We start from the raw sequence: 19,120 nt of genomic DNA, 5'->3' as shown, positions 1-19,120 counted from the left end.
GGAAGAGCCGCCTGAGACTGACATCGGGATGTTCACTCAATACAGTTTATGATCATAGTTTTACTTGGCACGTCCTGTAGCGCGACTTTTTGTTCGTTCACTCCGAAATTGATTGATTCGAACCACTATACATCATTCGCCCAGCCAAACTTCCGAATTTTGAGAGATATCATTCGTAGCAAAGTGAAAAGGGACCGCGAGAAAAAGAACTGGTTAAGGAAACGTTTACTCGGCGGTGACGGCGCGGGCTAGAACGAGAAAAGTATCCGGTTAGAAAATGGTCCGATCGAATATCAAGTGATCCGGTGCAACATACTGTAGATGTTCATCTTGGAGTGGCCGACAACCTTCTTGATCTGGCCCTTCTCCTCGAGGTCAGCAAGAGCCCGGCGGGCCAAGCTGCCGTTGATCTTCAGACGGTCGACGAGGGTGGCGACGGTGATGAGACGGTAGGACTGGACATCCTTGTTAAGTCTCTCGGCAGTCTGCTTCTCGAGGACAACGGCGTGCTGGGCCTTGTCCTTAACTGTGCGGCGGGAAAAGAAAAACGTCAGTCACTCGAGTCCTGAATTAATCCATTTCATTTTCCATCATCGTTTGTCGAATCCAGAAACCTGTTCCCCTTCTTGTCGAGAAAGGCGATAAAACTCTTTTCGCTCATTTTTCACAATCGAAAGGGAACCGTTGATCGAGTTGACGATGGGGGGAGAGAAAGTTGGAATGGTGGTGATTTGCATACCCTTGCCCTTGGACCACTTCTTGCGTGCGGGAGCCTAAAAAATGCGATATTAGTATAACCAAATCATTTCTGAGTCGTCTCGATGCGCCTGGATAGGAGGACCATCACTCACCATCTTGAAGATCTAGTGTGGTTGTTCGACGGATGTGACTGCGCGACAAAGCAACGGCCAGAAGGGTGCGAGTCCAAGTGCGAAATTCGAGTGGGGAGGGTGGCGTCACGTGTGTCTGAACCCTAAGCCCTGGCTGTCCTTTTTTTTCAGGCGCCGGCTCGGTTAGCATTGGCGGATGGTGGGCCTGTGATTGGTCGGTGGGGACTATATCTTGGATGCCCCAGGCAGCATATATGGTAGGTAGACAGAGCTTGTTACTACGGCCTCTATCTTCCTTTACAGGTTAGGTTGTGCATATTCTTCGTTTATCTCGGTGGAATCAAATCATAATATCATGACATTTAGAAATGCAGACATCACATCCTCGTCTTCGGCGTAGATCCATAATCATCGGCTCATGTTCGCCCCGTAGTTGCCGGAAGGTAGCCTCAGGTTGCTACTGATAGACTTGAGAACTTTGAACTGCGATACGCCAATCTCGTCCTCGATATATCCAAGCACGTATTCATCTGGTGTCCCAAACCAGAAGATCGATTGGCCGCGTTGCTCTCGAGGTAACCATCTCACATCGTAGCGTCCGGCATCATTTCTAGAAGCCGGTATACGGACGATCGAAGGCTGTCGGTCAAGTGACCAGTGCCGCACAGCAGCGCCTGTATTGTTTGTTGTGGTGACAAGAAACTCGGGCTTCGAGGGATGCCATACAACTTGTCGCACTGGATGTTCGTGGGCGAGGGCCGACAGAAGGACTACCGTGGACTCCAGAGCCCAGATCCAAATGATATTAGGCCGAGACTGATCGACCGTGCAGAGTAAATTCCCGCTGGAGCTAAACGCCATGATTGTGACTCCCCGGGGAGGCCCAGTGGGCTCGCCTATCGCACTAAATGCAGAAGACCCCGAGCATTCGTTATATTCAAGATCTCCATCCACGGTCGTAAACCGCTCCCTCCAGATGCTAGGAGTATTCTGATCCAATTGGAGCGTGTGCGACAGTGTCATCGAGCAAGAAAACTAGTTTCGTAAGATCAGTCTAGGCTCAATGAGACAGCGAGAGGTAGACGGCTACATACCGTTTTGCTTTTGAGAAGGTCAACAGTCCCGTCGACCTTTCCGACAGCTAGAAATTCCGAAGACCCGTTGTTGCTAGCAGGGCCCCATTCGATGTTCCTGACACCAAGGTCGAAGGACATGTCGACACCAGGCGGGCCAGTGTATGTTCTAAAAGGCTGTCCATCGGCGGTAAATATAAGGACTTTTGTACCGGCGCTCGCAGCGTCCCAAACAGCTATCCATCGGCCATCCGGACTCCATTTCATGCCTTGGGCATCTACCGTAGGTAGATTGGCCCGGCCTATCAGCTCGTATGATCGAAATTCGTGAATCGTTAGCACATCGACAGCATCAGGCTTGAGCAGTATGGCAAATTGCCTCGTCTTCGGTCGGTATCCGAAACCATTGTAGTGTGAAAATTTGGGCGACTTGATGACCTGGCTGCAGCCTGAATCCAAGCCATGTATAGAGACTTTCGCATTGAACGCGTGAAATACTATGACTTCGTTCTCATCGCCCCCAAAGTCAACGTTTGTGGCGCCGGGTTCAATGCTATCGATTTCTGCATGCAGTTGCATTGGTTCCAGCTGCCATACCAGGACACGAGTATCGCTTGCATATAACACTCGCTGCCTCGAAAGGTCTTTGCCTTCGGGAATAGGCACACCAGGAGACTGGCCATTGGTGGCTCGTGAGACCTTCAGGAACTTGGGTAGATTTTCTTTGACCTTCACGATTTGTACATCTTGGAACTCGGAAGATGTCGGATTGAGGTGAAAGACGAGTTCCTTTGCATTTAGCTGCGCAACAAACTCCCCATCTTCCGAGAGAGAAATTGATGCCGATACTGCATAGATTGTTAGCAATTCGCTGGTCCCAACTCAACAAACACGGGGAGATTTACCCCCAGTTCCGCCGGTGGAGTCCATTGTCGCTGATCTTCTGGTGAGAATAGAGCAGGCAGTTCAGTGGCTGCTGTCAGGAGAGTGACGGATATTTACAGATAGAAGCGATTTTGGTTCACACATGTTCAAGTACAACATGCATTCTTGGGCCACCAGGGCGAGGAGATGGGCAGCTTCAGGTATCAAAGACCAGCGCTGTTGCCATGGCTTGTTTTCTTGATGGACCGCGCCAAGCCTCTGATAGATTACATAATCACGTATACAAGTCAGTTCTCGCAGAGTCGCTCTTTTCGGTCTTACGAGAGACTGAGACCGCCATCAGCCCTTTCAAGGCCCTTGGCAGATTGATGAATCTCAAGGAGGTATGTCATCTCCTACAATTACACTTCGTCTTTAGGTTCTTCTCCTGTGCCAGTGATGTAATTAATTTCCACCGACGATAAGATAAGGCGGCGCTTTGTTATTCCGCCCCGCGATAATCGCCGTCGAAAAAAGTTGCCCGCAATCCGAACATTTGGCGGTCATTCATTGCGATTCTCGAGCAATTACAATTCATCTTATCCCGGCTCAGTACTATTCTGTCACAATAGGGTTTTTTCGGTTTCTTGCCCCGTGGTTGGGGCGTCACATACCCAAATTCACACACTCAAATCTCGCAAAAATGGCCGTTTCAGAAGCGCAGCCCACTTCGCAGGCTCGCGCGGACGCGCAGAATGCGCCGTCGGTCCCAGTGCCGGAGCCGAAGCAGAAGTTATTAGGAAGAGCTTTCTACGAGAGCTTGGGCAGTCCCAAGTATATCGTTGCTCCTATGGTAGACCGTTCGGAATTTGTCAGCGCGCTCTACGCTCTACAAGATTGTATACCCTAATGGACTAACCGTAGACAACAGGCCTGGCGCATGCTTACTCGTTCATTCATGCCTCCCGATGACCCCAAACTCCTCTCCTACTCGCCCATGTACCATGCGCGCTTGTTCCACGAGCAGCCCGGCATCCGTCTACAACACTTCCGGCCCACGCGCGACGAGACCGATCAAAACCCTGGCGCTCCGTACCTCGATGGAAACCCTGCCATAGACCGGCCTCTTTTCGTACAGTTCTGCGCAAACGACCCGGATGACCTCCTCAAAGCTGCGCGGTATGCGGAGCCATACTGTGATGCCGTCGATCTGAATCTCGGGTGTCCCCAGGGAATCGCGAAGAAGGGCCATTACGGCGCATTTCTCCAGGAGGACTGGGATCTCATCTATAGACTGATCAACCGACTACACACTGAACTTTCGATACCCGTCACCGCCAAGTTCCGGATTTTGGAGACAAAGGAGAAGACGTTAGAGTATGCGAAGATGATTCTATCGGCTGGCGCAAGCATCATCACACTCCATGGTCGCCGGAGGGAGCAGAAGGGCCATGAAACGGGCATAGCTGATTGGAGTTACATTCGTTACCTTCGAGACAACCTGCCTGCGGAGACGGTGATCTTTGCGAATGGAAACAATTTGAACCACGATGACCTGGAACGCTGTCTCGAAGCCACAGGTGCGGACGGAGTGATGAGTGCGGAGGGCAACCTATCAGATCCGGCGATCTTCAGCAAGCCTCCCCCCGTTGGCAGCGAGACGCGGGAATACTGGCGTGGCAGGAATGGCAAAGGTGGGTACCGGATAGACGCAATGCTGCGCCGGTATCTAGACATCATCTACAAATATGTTCTCGAGCAGCCGGTTCCGGAGAGAAAGCCCCTGTACCTCCCTTCAGATCCCGTGGAGGAGACCCCAGAAGCAGTCGCCGAAGCTACTGAAGAAGCCACCGAAGAAGTCACCGAAGGCCCACCCAAGAAAAAGCAAAAGAAGGAACTCAAGAAGGAGATGAAAAAGGAAAAGAAGGACCGGTCGAAACAGAAGAGAGTGAACTCTCCCAGCCTGGGCGTGATGCAAGGGCATCTTTTCCAGCTCCTCCGTCCCATGGTTGCTAAGCACACCAACGTCCGAGACGCACTCGCTCGGTCACGACCCGGCGACATGCCCGCCTTCGAGCACGTTCTCACTCTTGTCGAGGCAGCAATTAAGGACGGCCTCAAAGAATATGAGCAATTCCCCGAACGCTTCGAGGAACCCCCTAATCAGGATCTGAAAGGGTCTAAGGCGACAATTGCTGAATATGGTAGGCCTTATTGGATCTGTCAGCCACACATCCGACCCCTGCCGGAAGAAGCCATGGAGCTCGGCGCCCTCACTGCCAAACAAAAGAAGTCTACAACAGACGGCGATGCTAAAGCTGAAACACCTTCGGAGAAAGCGAACCCCCCTACCGAATCCGATGCCACGCCTCAACAGTCGGCTCCGGCTTCAGCTATGGCAACGCCGGATCCTTTGGTTAGCGGTTGAAGTAGGCCTTCCTCGGTCTCCTATTTTCTTGCCTTTCTCGGAGTTCTCATACATTGCGTTGATTTGTACAGGGCGGTGGGGAACCTGCGCTTATAAATATCTCATTGCTGAACTTACTTGCCGGAAGCAATGATAATACACTAAAGTACATAGAGCTTACGCCAGTCATGCATACAATATTAGATCAAAAGTACATTCCACATTATCAAAGGAAACCGTCTTCCTATACAAACCATTGTATTGGAGTCATAGTATCATCAACAGACAACTACTGGTATCTTGAACAAGAAAAAGCAAATAATCAGCCCGAAACCCTAGAACCATACCTACAACTCCATTCATATCGCAAACACGCCAACCAATATTTATATCGCTTTCGAACCCAACCTTAGAAATCCAACACAAGCTGCGGCGCCATCTTCTCGAGATCTTCGACCTAGATATAATTCATCAGCACCAAATCCATATACCACCATCCCCCCTTACACCCAGTAAAGTAGAAAGGAAGTAATTGCGAAGGGCCAAAAAGGGAAGAACAAACCTCCAAAAAGCCATCCGCAAACGACGCCCCCTCCCCATTAACCTCTGCTCTTTCAAACGCCGCTCTCGCCAACGCCTCCCTCACAAAGACATCCATGTATTTCGCGACGACAGCGTTGGCGTCCTTGGCGATCTTGGTCTTGGGGTTCTGGAAGTGCGTATGTAGCAGCCGGGTCAGCAGCTTCGGCGGGATCTCGGGCTCGGCGAGAGTCACGTCGTTGGACTCTTCGGCGGCGTTGCCGTTGGTGATCTCCGCGAGAATAAAGTCTGGTTCGCCGGAGGCTGATCGCTCGCGACTCCCGCTGCGACTGCGACTGCGGTTGCTGAAGGGTGAGCCAGCGTCGGAACCTAGTTCGGAGTCCGTCGCGGCGGCGGCGGCGGCTGCAGCGGCGGCATCTGCGTCGTCGTCGTACGGGGTGGGACTTTTAGAGTCTGCGCGCGAGTTATTCTTGCGGGAGGATGAGGCGGGTTTGGATTTAGAGGACGAGGCGGTGGCATTCTTGGGGGATTTCGTGGTCGTCTTGGGTTTGGGTTTAGGTTTCGATGAATTGGAGGGTCCAGCTTCGGGGGATGTCTGGCGACGAGGGACCTTGAAAGGCCGTTGCCTTTGGTTTTGGGGCGGTCGTTTCGTGGGAGGCATGGTGGGTGACGTTGGTAGGTGATTGATGGCCAAGCTAGAGAGCGATTGTTGTTGAGAGGAATTAATCTTATCGCTCGACACGGAGCGCGACGCGAAGTCAGGTGATTCCAGCTCTATAGCTGCATTGCTGCTCGATTATTGATGATTTATGCAATATTAGAAATTGCTATGTAGAATGGCTGAAATACTCGCATTTGATTCGTTGAGTAGGTATCCTTGTTCTGGGAGATAATCGTTCCCATCTCAGGTTCTTCATAGTCTGTTGTTTCCCATCAAAATATAGAACCCGACGATATTCCCATCACATCAACAACCTACATCATTCCTCGCCTTCAGGACGAACAACAACAACATCCAATCCTGCATTCTCCAAGATTTTACGCGACAGACTCCAGTCAACCCGAAAAAGCCCCGAGTTAAATCGACACGACCAAAGTCCACTGATCGGCACTTCAACCGACTCATCGATCCGAAGCTCCTCAAGCTGCCGCTTCATATCCATAACAGCAAGCTCGGTGTTCGCGAGAATGACGTCAGGAGGACTAGCTTTCCTTCCGAACTTGCGCGAAGTAAAAAGACAAACGATCCAGTGCTTCTTGGTGCCGCGATGTCCTGCGTAATCCTTTTCCTGAGGCGGGATGATGAGCGTAGTCCCCTCAGGCGACAGAAGTGTTCGGGTTCTCAGGTTATCGTCATCGGGCCTCATTCCACCGCTGGCAGGAGGGGCGGTGGTGATTTTGGGAGACCTCATCAGCTTCTCGCAGTGTGTTTTGTAGATGGCATATGCAGCAGGATACTGATCACATTCCAGGGACAGTGTCAGCGACCGTGGGCTCAAGTAAGAGGATCTGATGCAACTTTCACTTCCAACCCACTCACTCACCTTGGTTCTAAATACTCTGGCAATACCAGCACTCCAGCAACCTTGACAGTTACAGGCATCTAGTACACAAGTCAAGCGAGTAGTTAGCAATCCCACGGCCAATAACCATGTTCTCTGATCGGGCAAACGTACGGATCAAGGCTGCTCCATCTGGAGCGTCGAAAAGGTTACCTTCCCTCTCTTCTATTTTGCTACTAACTGTAGTCGAATAGAACTGTTCCATCGTGCCAAGGAGCTTGAATGACTGAAAATTCTTGGATTGGATTGTGACTGTAGTTATCAACGTCTAGAGGGTTGTCCTGGCGAGACTTGGGAGGTGGTGTTGGCTAAAAGTTGCTAAGAATACATGCGAAAGGAAGTGAACAAACGAGGCCCGTCCTCCCGTAAACCATACGTTTGACCGAAGCTGGTTAGTCACTCTGCGTACTGCCATGGTTGCTTTCAGGTACTGCAGAACAGTCACGACCATCTCATTCACACACTGCCATCGACTGGATGAGCTAGATCATCCCTAATGGCGCTCTCCTCTCTCGCATGCCCCATTACCCCAGTCCATGAAGAAGTTGTTGCCTCTGAAGCAGGTGCACTATGAGTGCTACTAGATTTCAGTCTGCTCAGAGACCGTGTAATGCTTCTGAATATTCCTCGATCTTGCTCCTCGGAACTGGGGCGATCCAGTCGCGGGATTTCACCCATCATGGTGGCACCGTTCGTTGCAAGGTTCTCTTCGAGAGTAGGAAGGAATAGAACAACGCCTCTGTTCGGACCAATGAGGGCAACCTCTTGGAGGAGCCCCTGAATGAGGATGGTGCAGCGGAGATTGGTGGCTGGCCCTATGTGGTGTGGCAGCGCGAAGATCTTGATCAAGTAAGCGGGAAACCTGGGAGTGCCCATGTAAAGGCGTGAATCTTGCTGAATGCTGATCATGAACTGGCCGTCCGGTTTCTGGTAGATGCTGGCCATCCGAGACGCTAACAAAGAAGCAAACTCCTCGTCGTCCTTGACCTAATGTATAGTCAGTATAACAGTATCATACTGTTACCCAAAATAGATGAGGACATGTCATGAAACAAGCAAGTACAAGTCCTCACCCGTGTGCGCAATTTGATCTCAACTACTATGATATCCTCCTGGATGGTACGAGGCTTTGGGGATGCTAGAGGATTGCCAGTGCCGAAGAACTCCTCGAAATAGCGGGTCTTTGCTCGCGATATCGACTCCTCTTCACCATCGGTATTGGCTAGGCCAGTCTTGCCGTCCAAGGAGCGACCAGGAACAACAGAGACATCCATTCCCCCATCCTCGATATTCTCCACGAAAACGGATGGTCTAACAGGAGGTTTACCGAAAAAGGCCTTCTGCTTACCGGCGGGCCCAGGGTTGATACTTTGAACCGAGAACGCAGCAGGTGTTTCAAGAACCGGTACTGTAGGGGAGCTCGCAGAGGACGTGCTCGAATGATTGCGTTTCTTCATGCGCGAGAAGTCGAGCTTGCGGAGTCGTTGCGCCATATTCGGGAGCTGCTGATAAACGGTTCGACTCGAACGGTTTGCTGAATTAAAACGCGAAGAAGAGAACTAGAGCTGAATTGCTTGACACGCTGTTACGGTGTTACGATTGCCTGCCGAGCTAACTTTCCTGATGCGAGGCAGCCTCCCAAAGAAGAAAGGACGAACATCCGTGCCTGCCATGTTTGTTCCTACCAACTTGATACAATTAAGGAAGAGAAAGATAGATAAGGTATGCAAGGCTGGGTATAAGCGTGCACAAAGGCATGATCAGATGCTCAGCTCAGAAAGGCCAAAAAGTCAAAAGCCGAATTTCCACTGAGGAACACTTTGTCAATCCGCCGCCTTCGATCCCACATAATCTCTCCGTCGGATTTGCGCTTGATGTAAAGCACTCGATGCTGCGGGATGAACTCTTCGTCCGTTGATTCCCTCTTCCACGAGCCAATGCCAACTTCTAAGCGCCCCTCGAACCGGTCCTCATATCCAATGATGTAGTTTGCACTGTCATAATTGGAATCCCAGATGATGCGATTAATGATGTCTGCATTGCCTATGTCAGTAACCAAGACCTCAGAATGAGCTTATAGAACGAATACCCGTTGCTGGACGAAGCCTGTTTTCCATCGATGCCGGTGTTTGCGTGCTTGAAGTGACATGTTGGGGCGTTTCAATGGGAGCATGTTTCTCTTCTTGAGCAGTGGTTTCGTTATCTTGAAGATCACGGACAGCTAGATCGCGATCCAGGGCCTCTTCTGAGGCTAGGGTAGGTACTCCGGACGCCATGGTGGGTGATATCTCAAGCTTCAAATAGTGACAAACTGGAAAAGGGTAGATTGATGTTGAAGAGCAATTGATTCAGAAGTACAGGATACTTATACGTTAGTCTGGACTCTACAACTGAGTTCAAATTGAAGGCTTCCCAAACAACAAGCCTCAGCCTAGTTGGGTTACATGGTGATCAACGAGGAGTCAGAGGCACCAAAACAAAGATTAGCATTCATCCAGTCCTGGCGGGGCTGCATCAAACTGGATGTTGACATTGCGCAAGTCAGCCGTGAAGCGATCCCCAAATTCAACAGGCAGGTGGTACAGGACAAATCGAGGCACTGGCCGAATGAGTCAAAGGAAGGTGCACGGTTCTTGATGACTCCGACGACCGGCTGCTATGACTCATTTGGTCGACGGGCGATGGGGCTGGAAGCTAAAGAGGAGAAAACATAACAAAAATAGAAAATAAAAATCAAGCAAAAAAAAAGGGGAAATTAGTGAGGCAACGGATGATACGAGCGAAGGAAAGCAAAAATCGAAAAAGAAATCTCCGATAGGGGGAATCGAACCCCCGGCTGCCGTGTGAGAGACGGCGATGTTAGCCACTACACCATATCGGATTGTTGTTGAATTCAATCACCAATTCTGACATCATAAGCCAGGCCCAAAGGTTAACGCCAGGGAAACGCATGCCTATAATCTCAAAACATGCAGTTTAGCTCCACCGAAGTACTTATGATTGTAGAAAATTGGAAAAGATAATTAAACGCTGTCCAAAATTTCTTTCATCTGCATCTCCCTTCCGATGGCTGCTCCACAGCTTGATTCTAGCGTGTCTTAGTCCAACGGTCGGTATTCCGCGTCCAGGAAGTTGGAGGTCAACTATTTTACTCCCGCGCAACGCGTCTCCCGCAACGAAAGTTCGCCTGTTCAACCTCCCTCACTCTGCACTGAAGATGCGCGATAGTCCCGCCATCTTATCACGATGAACGACGCGACAAATTCTTTGCTCGCTGAGCACTTCAGCTATACACCTTTGGTGAGTCTTCCGGCCGGTAATTGCCTGGACACATGCGCCTGCCCCTCACCTCCTGGCTTCTCCCAGCTAACGCGACGCAGTCTCTCATAGATGACGTTATCAACTCCATCAACAATTTGATATATCAGGCCATCTCAAGTCTCGAATCTGGCCTGCTCTCGACCCCTCCAGAACGATTGGGCTTTTCTCATGCGAACAACGGTTCCACCATCCCCGACACCGACGAGGATGGCACCGTTGTTTATCCCGAGGCGCGACTGGAGATTGAAAATGGATTGCATCAACTAGAGACCCTTCTCGAGGCTACCGTCGACAAGGCATTCGATAAATTTGAGATTATCGTGCTGCGAAACACATTCAGGGTTGAGGATGACCTTCTGGGGTGGATTCGGTTGAATCATTATCAGGTACGGGGTTCGGCTGCGATTTTCACACGACCGCGCTCGATGCTAATATGCGCTGTTTTATTATGCAGAATCTTGACCTCAACCCCCCTCCAAACACGCCAACTCCCGAGACAATCCAGGCTCAGCGCAAAAAGCTCCAGGAGACTAAGAAACTTAACCGGTCAATGAAAGAAGAGTGCGCCCGAAATGATGCGATTATCTCTCAGCTACGGTCTATTTTGTCGACTGTGGGCTTGACCCAGGCGGCAAGTTCGACAAAGGTGGAGGGCGAGCCAGAAATGCCTGCGCCGTCTAGCAGCAAAGACTTGGATCTGTCGTTCTTGACAGCTAGCCCCGCTGCTCAGCAACTGCGGGTCGGTGTGGCAGGTTCTAACACCCAACATACGCCCCTCACGACGAATACGACTTTCATCGTTTCTCAACTCCCTGCGCTCAAGACGATGCTTGCACAGCTCCGGCCCAAGTTGGCCGCGCTGCCGAAATCGGTGGATCTTGCGAAGGAGTCTAAGGCTGATGAGAGAAGGGAATACATTGAAAGCCGGATTAGACTGCACCTGGAGCGAGCCGGGCAGCTTGCCGTGGGCAGTGACGGCAACCCGGTGATCGCAGGACGAAAGATGAGCATTACAGAAGCACAGGCACTTGAGGCCGTGACAGGCTTGCTAAGCCAGGGCGACAAAAAGTCCGACTAACAGTCGTTGCCGCCGTGCCAATCACTGGAGGATGGCCAAACATCGTCAACTTTTCTTATTCCATCTGAAGCGACAGTGATTGACATAAATGTCACTAGGAAACTATGTGGACCAGGTTACGCTCCACGTCTGCTGGTTCCTTCTGAACGGAACCACGTCCACCTTTCCTGACTGGAGGATATCTGCAATCTTCTCTTCTTTCTTCTCGAGGACCAGGAATTCCTTCTGCTCCTCTCCAAGGCCGTAAAAGTTACGGCCGAATTTACTCATGAAACCCTCAACGATTTCGGGGGTAATGTCCTCATCTTTCAGAACGCCATTCTGAACGGCCTGTTCGAAGGCGTCGATGACGAGCTGGGTGGTGTATGGCTGGGTGAAAACACCGGCGGCAATCTTGTCTCCTCCTCGCTTGGAGGCTGCGGGGTGCGGCGCACTGTCGGAGCCAAAGAAGAATTTGGGGTTGCCAGATGCCGCAGCTCGCAGAAGGGCATCGCGATCGGCAGGCGTTTTGGCGACAGGCTTGCAGAAGCAGAAGGGGTCTCCCGCCCAGTGGTCGACAACGATAGCCAAGTGATGGGCAGTGAGTGTGGCAGCCACCGAGGGTCCGCACTTCTTAACAGCCTCTACTGCAGCCGCGGTCGTGCAATGTTCTAGGATGATCCGGAGCTTGGGGAAGCGCTCGTGTAGCTGCAACAACGTGGGAAGGAAACGCTCTTCTGCCGAAAGGACGGTCACGTCGCCCGTCGAAGGGACTTCACCGTGGAGGTTCAAGACCATGTCCTGACGTTCCATCTCTTCGAACACGGGATAGAACTGGGTATAGTCCACTACGCCAGAGGAGGAGTTGGTCGTCACGCCTGCCGGGTAGCTCTTGACACCGGTGACGCCTCTTTTCTTGGCTTCGACGATGGTTTCAGGAGTCACCGTCTCGTGGAGGTACAAGGACATGAGATAATTTACGTTAGGCTCAATGGCCTGCAGGCGCTTTTTGTAGTCGAGAGCACGGTCGACGGTAGTGACGGGTGGCACAAGATTTGGCTAGAGAGACCATGTTATCTTAACAAGACCTTCAGAGTAGCAATTTATCGGACCGCTCCTTAGAAGCGAGCCCTTACCATGACAAAAACAGTGTTGACACCACCTTGTCTGATGGTGGGGGTCACCAGCTCCATCATATCGCCATCGCGAAGATGGACTTCACCGAATTGTTAGCGCGCAGTTCCATACGGCGGAATTGGTATGAATCGAATGCATTGACGGACTGCTACAGTGGCGCGACAATGTCTCAATGTCTCAACATACCATGGAAGTCCGCCGAGGCGGGGAGTTTGATGCCCTGCAGCTGCGACAACGGCATGACGGTAATCGACGGGGGACTAGAATCCCAGAGTCAAACAGAAAATGTAAGATATAAAGAAAATGAATCAACACTCCAACCAATCCTGAACGGGTCGAATGGAGTCAGCGATAGAGTGGCTGCTGAGTACAGAACAAGTCGATCGTCTTTTCCCCGCGGATATTTTTTTTTTATTATCGTGGGGTTTGAGCCAAATTGGACTGCTGATTGGTCACGCGGGGGAATGATGTCACGGGATCTGGTGTCTCTTCCCGCCGTCTTTTCGTGCTTTTTTGTCTTCTTCTCTTCTCTTCCTCATCTCTGGAGGTGCTCAATCTAAAGTTGCTCAAAGTGAAACCCTTCGACGCTTTTTATGTCTATAATTAAGCAGAATAGCCAGGACGATGAAATGCACTACTGTGACAAACACTTTTAGAACTACTCCAATGGACCATCTCCGATGAACAGCGACAGGTTTCAATCAGAATTGATCTTTCACTTGATTCAAACTGAATAAAGGACTGATAAAGACAGAATAATTGGCAGGAGTCTCTGATATCTTATTAGCTGAAGTCACCCACTTTGCTGGCCTAGACCCTCTCCGGGGTGCCGTGAGACGAGCTGACCACCACGCGCAACTTTGCGGAGATTAACGTGATCAATATGTGATGTTAATCAGACGGTCGGACTGATTCGCTCTGTGAAAGCGCCAGCCCCTGAATATAGGCGCCTGGATCGACAAGGTTCAGTCCAACCCGAAGAATAATTCTTCAGGAGACCTCGGCGCTTAGTCCATTAGCAGGGATTGGTGCGAACCAGCGCCCTGTACCCTGTGTGGCCTGCAGAATCAATGATTTCGCTGGAAAAAGGTTTTATTGGGTGTCTGAAAATACATCAAACTCGGTCTGTGTGCTTATGGCCTGACTATCGGCGACCTGAATGTTCTCCTGAGTGTTTGCTGTCTGTTCGAGTCTGTACTTTTTGGACCTCTATTTGCTATATCTTCCCCCTTCCCCCATTTTGCTCACTTGCTCACCATCCCATTCTTTCCACGGACATCAGTCCAAACTTGGCCCAGTATTTCCGGCAAGTACTGGCCCAAATACGTTCATTTGTCTGTGTTGCTACTGTTCGAGTGCCGTTGAACTGCCTTTGTGAATCTACAATCTCTCTCTTTTGTTTCTGATCACAACATTTGCCTGGTTCAGGAATGCGTCTTTCCGGCTTGTACAAAAACTCTTTTAACCCGACAATGGATTCTGTGTCTTCATTTGGAGGGTCTTACCATGCCTCCGTATCCTGTGCATCTGCCGAGGAGGAATCATCGTTTCTTAAGCGAGCTCGTTTCCTGCACTGGATTAGACTTGGGCTTTCTGCTGCGATATTCGGCGTTTCTGTTTCAATCATTGGCTGCGAAGCCGTCCCTCTACTGCATTATCGAAGAACATCCGCGTTCGAGAGGTCTTGGCTATTCCTGTGGCCTCTGAATTTCGATTTACGCCCGACAATTGCGTTGCTTTCTTGTGGGTGTGTGGTCGCATTCCAAACCATCCTGTACATCGTCACGACACTTCTACCCTCGGTAAGTTCAGCATTCTGCCCTGCAGATTCTCATATATTTGGTCTAACAATGCATGCAGCCCCGATCGCATATAAGACGTCTGAATTTATTTGCAGCCGTTGTCGCTATCTCCGGATTCATAGTGGCCTTGGTGGGAATTGTGCTCGCGATTCACTTGCCAAGCTCGTCGGCTCCCAAGGGGTTTGCTCGTCACGAGACTCTTCACTCTTGGACATGCAAATGGAAGAGCGTGCGAGGGACCCCTTCGATCAACCCCAATAACACCATCGCTACGCCGCCGTCCCATTTTGCCCGGGATTGTGCAACGACTAGGGCCGCCTTTATCATGATGGGACTGCTTGTTGGATTGGAAATCGCCATGGGGATTGCGGTAGGAGCTGGGATATGGTTTGAAAGGAATGTGTCGAAACAGCGAGGCCAGGATATGCCTCAAGCAGAGAAGGTGGAAATGGTGCCCAAGTATCCGGGCACTTGAGGAAGATATGTGCTGCTGAAGATGTACGAGCGACCGAGCCCTGGAGGTTATGGTCACAACTCCCTGTACCTATCTATCCCTCTGGCTAGTCTTGTTGAGAGGAGCGTGTATTCTCTTCTTTGTATTTGAAATGACGGGCCGAAGAACTCTGAGCAGTAACATAACATGCTGTACTAGTTTTATTAATGATAGTTTATTGGATATCTCTGCTTACATTTTTGACTTTTGGATACATCGTCGCCGGCAGTCCCGTCGGTCCTCGGCTTCCCCACAGATTAGTCGTGCCCGCCGACCACCCCGGATACAAATACTCACCACATCTCCCTGACGATCAATCTAGAACCACGCTATTAACCAGAATTCGGTCCACCGTCCACAAATTCGAAGATGGGCAAAAAGATCGAGTGCTATCTTGACTGTGGTAAGCGCTCTGACGTCATCGACAGCAGCGCCTCTTGTGAGATTACTGATGCTCAGTCTCGGCGTAAACAGTTTCACCGTACAGTTTCTATGCTTTCTCCTATTTACAGATGAATGCAGCTGCACTGGCGGATCTGGGTGTCGATATCGAGTATGCTTTTTGCCCTTTCCATACATCAAAAAGAGCATGTTGCTGATGTTTCATCTTTCAGGTACATTCCCGTCTTCTTAGGCGGCATTAACGTGGGCAGCGGTTCGTTTCTCCTTTCCTTTTGAATCAAACTAATCGATTGAAAGATGTTCGGGCTATGAGAATCTAATGCGGCGAATCAATTACATCAGGAAACAAACCCCCATGGACCCTACCTGCGAAAGCTGCTTATTCCAAGTTCGACGGCCAGCGAGCCCAGAAATACTTTGGACATAACTTCGAAGTACCATCATTCTTCCCGATTCTCTCGCTTTTGGTAGGTTTTATCCTCCCTACCCCAGAGTCCTACATGGCTAACAAAACCAGCCCCAACGCGCCCTCACCTACATCAAGCAAGCCCACCCCAAGGAGAAACTCGAATCAGCATTCCAATGCTGCTTCGACACGATGTGGAACGGCCATCTCGACATCTCCAAACCCGAAAACCTCGCCACGGCCCTGTCGAAGACATTCTCCTCGACCTCGGACGTTGAAGCCATTCTGTCCGCCGCCGCGAGTCCCGCGATCAAGGCGGAGTTGGCGGCGACGACGGAGCGTGTCGTAAAGGAGCAGGGCGCGTTCGGGTGTCCGTGGTTTTGGGTGGTGAATGGGGAAGGAAAGGGGGAGCCGTTCTTTGGGAGTGATCGGTTTCATTATATGTGGGATTTTTTGGACCTGCCGTTTCAGGATTTGAAGTTGAGGGCGAGTATTTAAAAGGTTATTGGATCTTGGGGTGCTACATACTGTCCATTACATTTAGTTGAGTCACCAAGGGTTATAATCCAACAAATAACATGAGTTGAGATCTAAACATTGTCCCGAATTTTCTTATCATCAAGTCACTCGTGATAACCAGATGGTTCGTCATACAATTTGCATTTGCAAAAGGCATTGGATACCATCGCACACCTCCTCTCCGTCTCACTTGCCTTTACCAGGCATTTGATTCCTCAACATCAAAGGAGCCTTCAGTCGTCTCCCGAAGCATTCGTTCTCCAACCTCGCAATCTGCAAGATCAAGCTGCGAAACAGCCTCAGCGATCTCAGACAAGGCGTCAATGTGTTGGGCAGCCCGCTGTGCCCTCGTGATCTCCAAACGACGGCGAACGAGTTTGCTGTGTCAACTCAGTCAGTTATCAGTGAGTTGGTCTAGCCTTCAGATGTCTATGGGCTCAACAGATAGTATCTGGAATCATGCTACTCACATGCCGGTTTCAGCAACATTTTTTTCCGAGCTGGAAATATCGGCCGCGAACAGTTTTTCGAAAAAGGCACTTTCGGCCTCAATGTAATGAATCTCGGCGGCATCATAGTCTTGCTGGTGGATTTCCGCTGCCGCCAATCCAACCCATCCCCTAAAGTTGCGTAGCATCATTAGCCCCGGAAGTGCCGTGAGTTCGCTGAACTTACAGGGCCAACATATTACAGCCGGAGGGTCCCTCGGATGCCAATTGAGGTATCAGGTTCAGGAACAATTCCTGCGCTTTGTTGAACTGGCGGAGACGCAACAAACAGTAGCCATACATCACGAGGTGCGGAGCCAAGCGACCGCGAGGTTCGTCCCCATCTTCTATCAACGACTGCCACCATGCTCCGGACAGCTCGTACCATCTCTCAGACTCCTCGTACTGGCATGCTTTGTAATGATAATGCCCCACTTTGCACACAGTGCCGTATACCTGTGCCTTCTTAAGCGGCGTTTCCTGCATCCGGATTGCACAGGCCACCTTGATGAGCTCGATTGCTTTGGTATGATCCCCAATAATATCAGCGAGCTTAGCCTGAGTGCTGAGAGTACAGGCCTGCAAGTTCAACTTTTCCGGCCCGTCCTCAAGTTGGTACAGCGTGCGCATGGTGACCTCACAAGACTGCTCAAGCAAGTCTCGACTCTTTGTCTTGCAAAACCAGCTATAAAATCGGAATTTAGGGACAGCCGGGTTTCAAAGACAACGACACTTACATTTGACAAGCCTTGAGAAAGGTATAAATCAGAGCTTCAGGAGCCGCAATCTCAAGAAGCCACTCGGCGTACAGTTCCATGGTGCTTGGATGAAACATGAATCCGTCGTCACTTGCAGGGTCCTGAAAAAGAATGATATTGATTTGCTGTGCGATACTGTCTTCAAGACTGTAGTAATTATCAGCCATACTGTTATATAGGCACAGTCAATGTGAAGAATATCGGCATAGAGGAGGGATACAACCCCCAAAGTGAGAACGAACAGACTATATACCTCACAACTCAACAAGTAGGCAGAATCACTCAGGAGAAACAGAAAACAAGCAAGCGAATATACCCCGGACATGTAACCCGCCCAATAACCACTCTGATCCTCCGCCACAGCAAAGCCCAAATGCAACGGTGAATGTCCTATGCTCCAGTAACAAGCCCTGTAAACGCACGCTTTCGTTTTCTTTGTTCTTGCTTGCGAGGCACTTCGTGGAGCTAGCCCGATCCAGTAATCATAGATGTATATCATAAACCGCGATGCTACCCAGATGACCATGGCATGACCTAGAATCAGGGGGCTCTGGAGTCTGGACATGGCGGATGGAAGTCCCAACCATGGTTCATCGGTACAACTCAAACCGATAATGCAGGGGTTTGGAACCCGATCCTGCTCAAGGGTGATTACTGCTGCTTCCAAACCCGTGGTTCCTCGCGTCAAATGGTGTCATTGGATGACTGATCCCAGCGCCTGTGACACCGAAGCTTGACTTTTAGTGGCAGTTTGTTCTGGCCAGACGCGCTAGCAGAAATGAGGACAGATGGAGCGGAAGATGTTTGAACGGATATTGGAAGCGGAGGGGATTGCTAGATGGTGATTGCTGGACGGATTCTGGTCTTGCGCTTGTGTACGGCCGCCTTGGACAGGGGTGAAGCTTTGATTCGGCCAGTCAGTTACAGGTTGCAATATGGCTTGATTTGCCGTATCGGGATGTAGAGAAGAGGCTGTAAGATGAACGGGAGAAACGAGGAAGAGAATATTCATAGAACATACATGATCCGGTGTGATTTATTCGACGACTTCTCGAACTTTAACAGGTTTTGACAGAAAGCTCGACCATAATTCTGTGGCCGATTGTTTGTTTCGAAGTTGACAGCTGTTAGGTGCGACAGATCGAGTTGGCTCATAGGTAAGGTACCTTAGTAGACGGTGCTATAGAGTAACACCGGCATCACTTGCTCGTGTCCGCCAATATTTCGGCAGTCTAGGCCCCCCCTTTTTTCTTGATCCCCGCACTTGAGCGAGAAATTAACAGCGCTGATATTAAGAACGCAGGATGCAAATAGGCTGCCAACATGAGGGGTTTCAGGTGGTGCCTATACTATACTATACCCACCGTATCCAGTTAGTCTGATTCCTCAATGTCACTGCTATCTATGATTGGTTCCTCTAAATGTTATAATCCACATAATTCTTTCGCGACCGCCCGGCAG

At 50.4% G+C, this 19,120-nt stretch overlaps 12 protein-coding genes and 1 non-coding gene across 13 annotated transcripts; 4 read left to right on the top strand and 9 right to left on the bottom strand.

The window, feature by feature from the left end:
* Positions 1-225: 225 nt before the first annotated feature.
* Positions 226-854, bottom strand: RPS25 (40S ribosomal protein eS25; the record flags this gene model as incomplete). Its single annotated transcript, XM_046092923.1, has 4 exons — positions 226-248; positions 317-526; positions 740-773; positions 852-854. 4 exons carry the CDS (start codon positions 852-854, stop codon positions 226-228), a joined length of 270 nt encoding a protein of 89 aa, XP_045948901.1.
* Positions 855-1,109: 255 nt separating this feature from the next.
* On the bottom strand, positions 1,110-2,973 carry LDX57_011177 (WD40 repeat domain-containing protein). Its single transcript, XM_046092922.1, has 3 exons — positions 2,809-2,973; positions 1,925-2,751; positions 1,110-1,865 (listed from the first exon to the last, which is right to left on the bottom strand). Exons 1-3 carry the CDS (start codon positions 2,831-2,833, stop codon positions 1,239-1,241), a joined length of 1,479 nt encoding a protein of 492 aa, XP_045948900.1. The 5' UTR covers positions 2,834-2,973; the 3' UTR covers positions 1,110-1,238.
* A 497-nt stretch (positions 2,974-3,470) lies between these two features.
* DUS1 (tRNA-dihydrouridine synthase family protein) lies at positions 3,471-5,195 on the top strand (the record flags this gene model as incomplete). Its single annotated transcript, XM_046092921.1, has 2 exons — positions 3,471-3,638; positions 3,699-5,195. The coding sequence occupies 2 exons, from the start codon at positions 3,471-3,473 to the stop codon at positions 5,193-5,195; spliced, it is 1,665 nt and encodes a 554-aa protein (XP_045948899.1).
* A 388-nt stretch (positions 5,196-5,583) lies between these two features.
* Positions 5,584-6,375, bottom strand: LDX57_011175 (CENP-X/MHF2 family protein; the record flags this gene model as incomplete). Its single annotated transcript, XM_046092920.1, has 2 exons — positions 5,584-5,631; positions 5,737-6,375. 2 exons carry the CDS (start codon positions 6,373-6,375, stop codon positions 5,584-5,586), a joined length of 687 nt encoding a protein of 228 aa, XP_045948898.1.
* A 319-nt stretch (positions 6,376-6,694) lies between these two features.
* On the bottom strand, positions 6,695-7,481 carry POA1 (ADP-ribose 1''-phosphate phosphatase; the record flags this gene model as incomplete). The annotated part of the gene is made up of 3 exons (XM_046092919.1): positions 6,695-7,171; positions 7,259-7,317; positions 7,391-7,481. 3 exons carry the CDS (start codon positions 7,479-7,481, stop codon positions 6,695-6,697), a joined length of 627 nt encoding a protein of 208 aa, XP_045948897.1.
* A 251-nt stretch (positions 7,482-7,732) lies between these two features.
* Positions 7,733-8,769, bottom strand: LDX57_011173 (MIF domain protein; the record flags this gene model as incomplete). The annotated part of the gene is made up of 2 exons (XM_046092918.1): positions 7,733-8,263; positions 8,350-8,769. 2 exons carry the CDS (start codon positions 8,767-8,769, stop codon positions 7,733-7,735), a joined length of 951 nt encoding a protein of 316 aa, XP_045948896.1.
* A 275-nt stretch (positions 8,770-9,044) lies between these two features.
* Positions 9,045-9,552, bottom strand: LDX57_011172 (DUF504 domain-containing protein; the record flags this gene model as incomplete). Its single annotated transcript, XM_046092917.1, has 2 exons — positions 9,045-9,310; positions 9,366-9,552. The coding sequence occupies 2 exons, from the start codon at positions 9,550-9,552 to the stop codon at positions 9,045-9,047; spliced, it is 453 nt and encodes a 150-aa protein (XP_045948895.1).
* Positions 9,553-10,085: 533 nt separating this feature from the next.
* On the bottom strand, positions 10,086-10,157 carry LDX57_011171. The gene has a single exon. It is a non-coding gene; the product is annotated as a tRNA-Glu (tRNA).
* Positions 10,158-10,263: 106 nt separating this feature from the next.
* On the top strand, positions 10,264-12,796 carry LDX57_011170 (MIND complex subunit MTW1). The gene is made up of 3 exons (XM_046092916.1): positions 10,264-10,576; positions 10,657-10,983; positions 11,052-12,796. The coding sequence occupies exons 1-3, from the start codon at positions 10,523-10,525 to the stop codon at positions 11,673-11,675; spliced, it is 1,005 nt and encodes a 334-aa protein (XP_045948894.1). The 5' UTR covers positions 10,264-10,522; the 3' UTR covers positions 11,676-12,796.
* Positions 11,778-13,032, bottom strand: URA4 (dihydroorotase; the record flags this gene model as incomplete). Its single annotated transcript, XM_046092915.1, has 3 exons — positions 11,778-12,713; positions 12,791-12,870; positions 12,978-13,032. The coding sequence occupies 3 exons, from the start codon at positions 13,030-13,032 to the stop codon at positions 11,778-11,780; spliced, it is 1,071 nt and encodes a 356-aa protein (XP_045948893.1).
* Positions 13,033-14,645: 1,613 nt separating this feature from the next.
* LDX57_011168 (uncharacterized protein) lies at positions 14,646-15,068 on the top strand (the record flags this gene model as incomplete). Its single annotated transcript, XM_046092914.1, has 1 exon — positions 14,646-15,068. One exon carries the CDS (start codon positions 14,646-14,648, stop codon positions 15,066-15,068), a length of 423 nt encoding a protein of 140 aa, XP_045948892.1.
* A 387-nt stretch (positions 15,069-15,455) lies between these two features.
* LDX57_011167 (putative DSBA family oxidoreductase) lies at positions 15,456-16,392 on the top strand (the record flags this gene model as incomplete). Its single annotated transcript, XM_046092913.1, has 5 exons — positions 15,456-15,489; positions 15,561-15,639; positions 15,701-15,741; positions 15,831-15,955; positions 16,006-16,392. 5 exons carry the CDS (start codon positions 15,456-15,458, stop codon positions 16,390-16,392), a joined length of 666 nt encoding a protein of 221 aa, XP_045948891.1.
* Positions 16,393-16,609: 217 nt separating this feature from the next.
* Positions 16,610-17,718, bottom strand: LDX57_011166 (uncharacterized protein; the record flags this gene model as incomplete). Its single annotated transcript, XM_046092912.1, has 4 exons — positions 16,610-16,793; positions 16,884-17,033; positions 17,089-17,586; positions 17,639-17,718. 4 exons carry the CDS (start codon positions 17,716-17,718, stop codon positions 16,610-16,612), a joined length of 912 nt encoding a protein of 303 aa, XP_045948890.1.
* Between the last annotated feature and the right edge of the window lie 1,402 nt (positions 17,719-19,120).

The sequence above is a fragment of the Aspergillus melleus genome (assembly GCF_016097325.1).
Source record: "Aspergillus melleus strain CBS 546.65 chromosome Unknown contig7, whole genome shotgun sequence".
Taxonomy (NCBI): Eukaryota; Fungi; Ascomycota; class Eurotiomycetes; order Eurotiales; family Aspergillaceae; genus Aspergillus; species Aspergillus melleus.
The sequence above is the reverse complement of the archived record's forward strand: the minus strand, read 5'-3'. Positions and strand labels throughout refer to the sequence as shown.

Excerpts from the sequence above, each read along its gene's own strand:
- LDX57_011170 (XM_046092916.1), top strand. The coding sequence starts at position 10,523 with ATGAACGACGCGACAAATTCTTTGCTCGCTGAGCACTTCAGCTATACA. Across the intron at positions 10,577-10,656 it reads ACTTCAGCTATACACCTTTG|TCTCTCATAGATGACGTTAT; the intron begins GTGAGTCTTCCG and ends AACGCGACGCAG. Across the intron at positions 10,984-11,051 it reads TTCGGTTGAATCATTATCAG|AATCTTGACCTCAACCCCCC; the intron begins GTACGGGGTTCG and ends TTTATTATGCAG.
- LDX57_011177 (XM_046092922.1), bottom strand. The coding sequence starts at position 2,833 with ATGGACTCCACCGGCGGAACTGGGG. Across the intron at positions 2,752-2,808 it reads CTCCACCGGCGGAACTGGGG|TATCGGCATCAATTTCTCTC; the intron begins GTAAATCTCCCC and ends CAATCTATGCAG. Across the intron at positions 1,866-1,924 it reads ACCTTCTCAAAAGCAAAACG|TTTTCTTGCTCGATGACACT; the intron begins GTATGTAGCCGT and ends TTACGAAACTAG.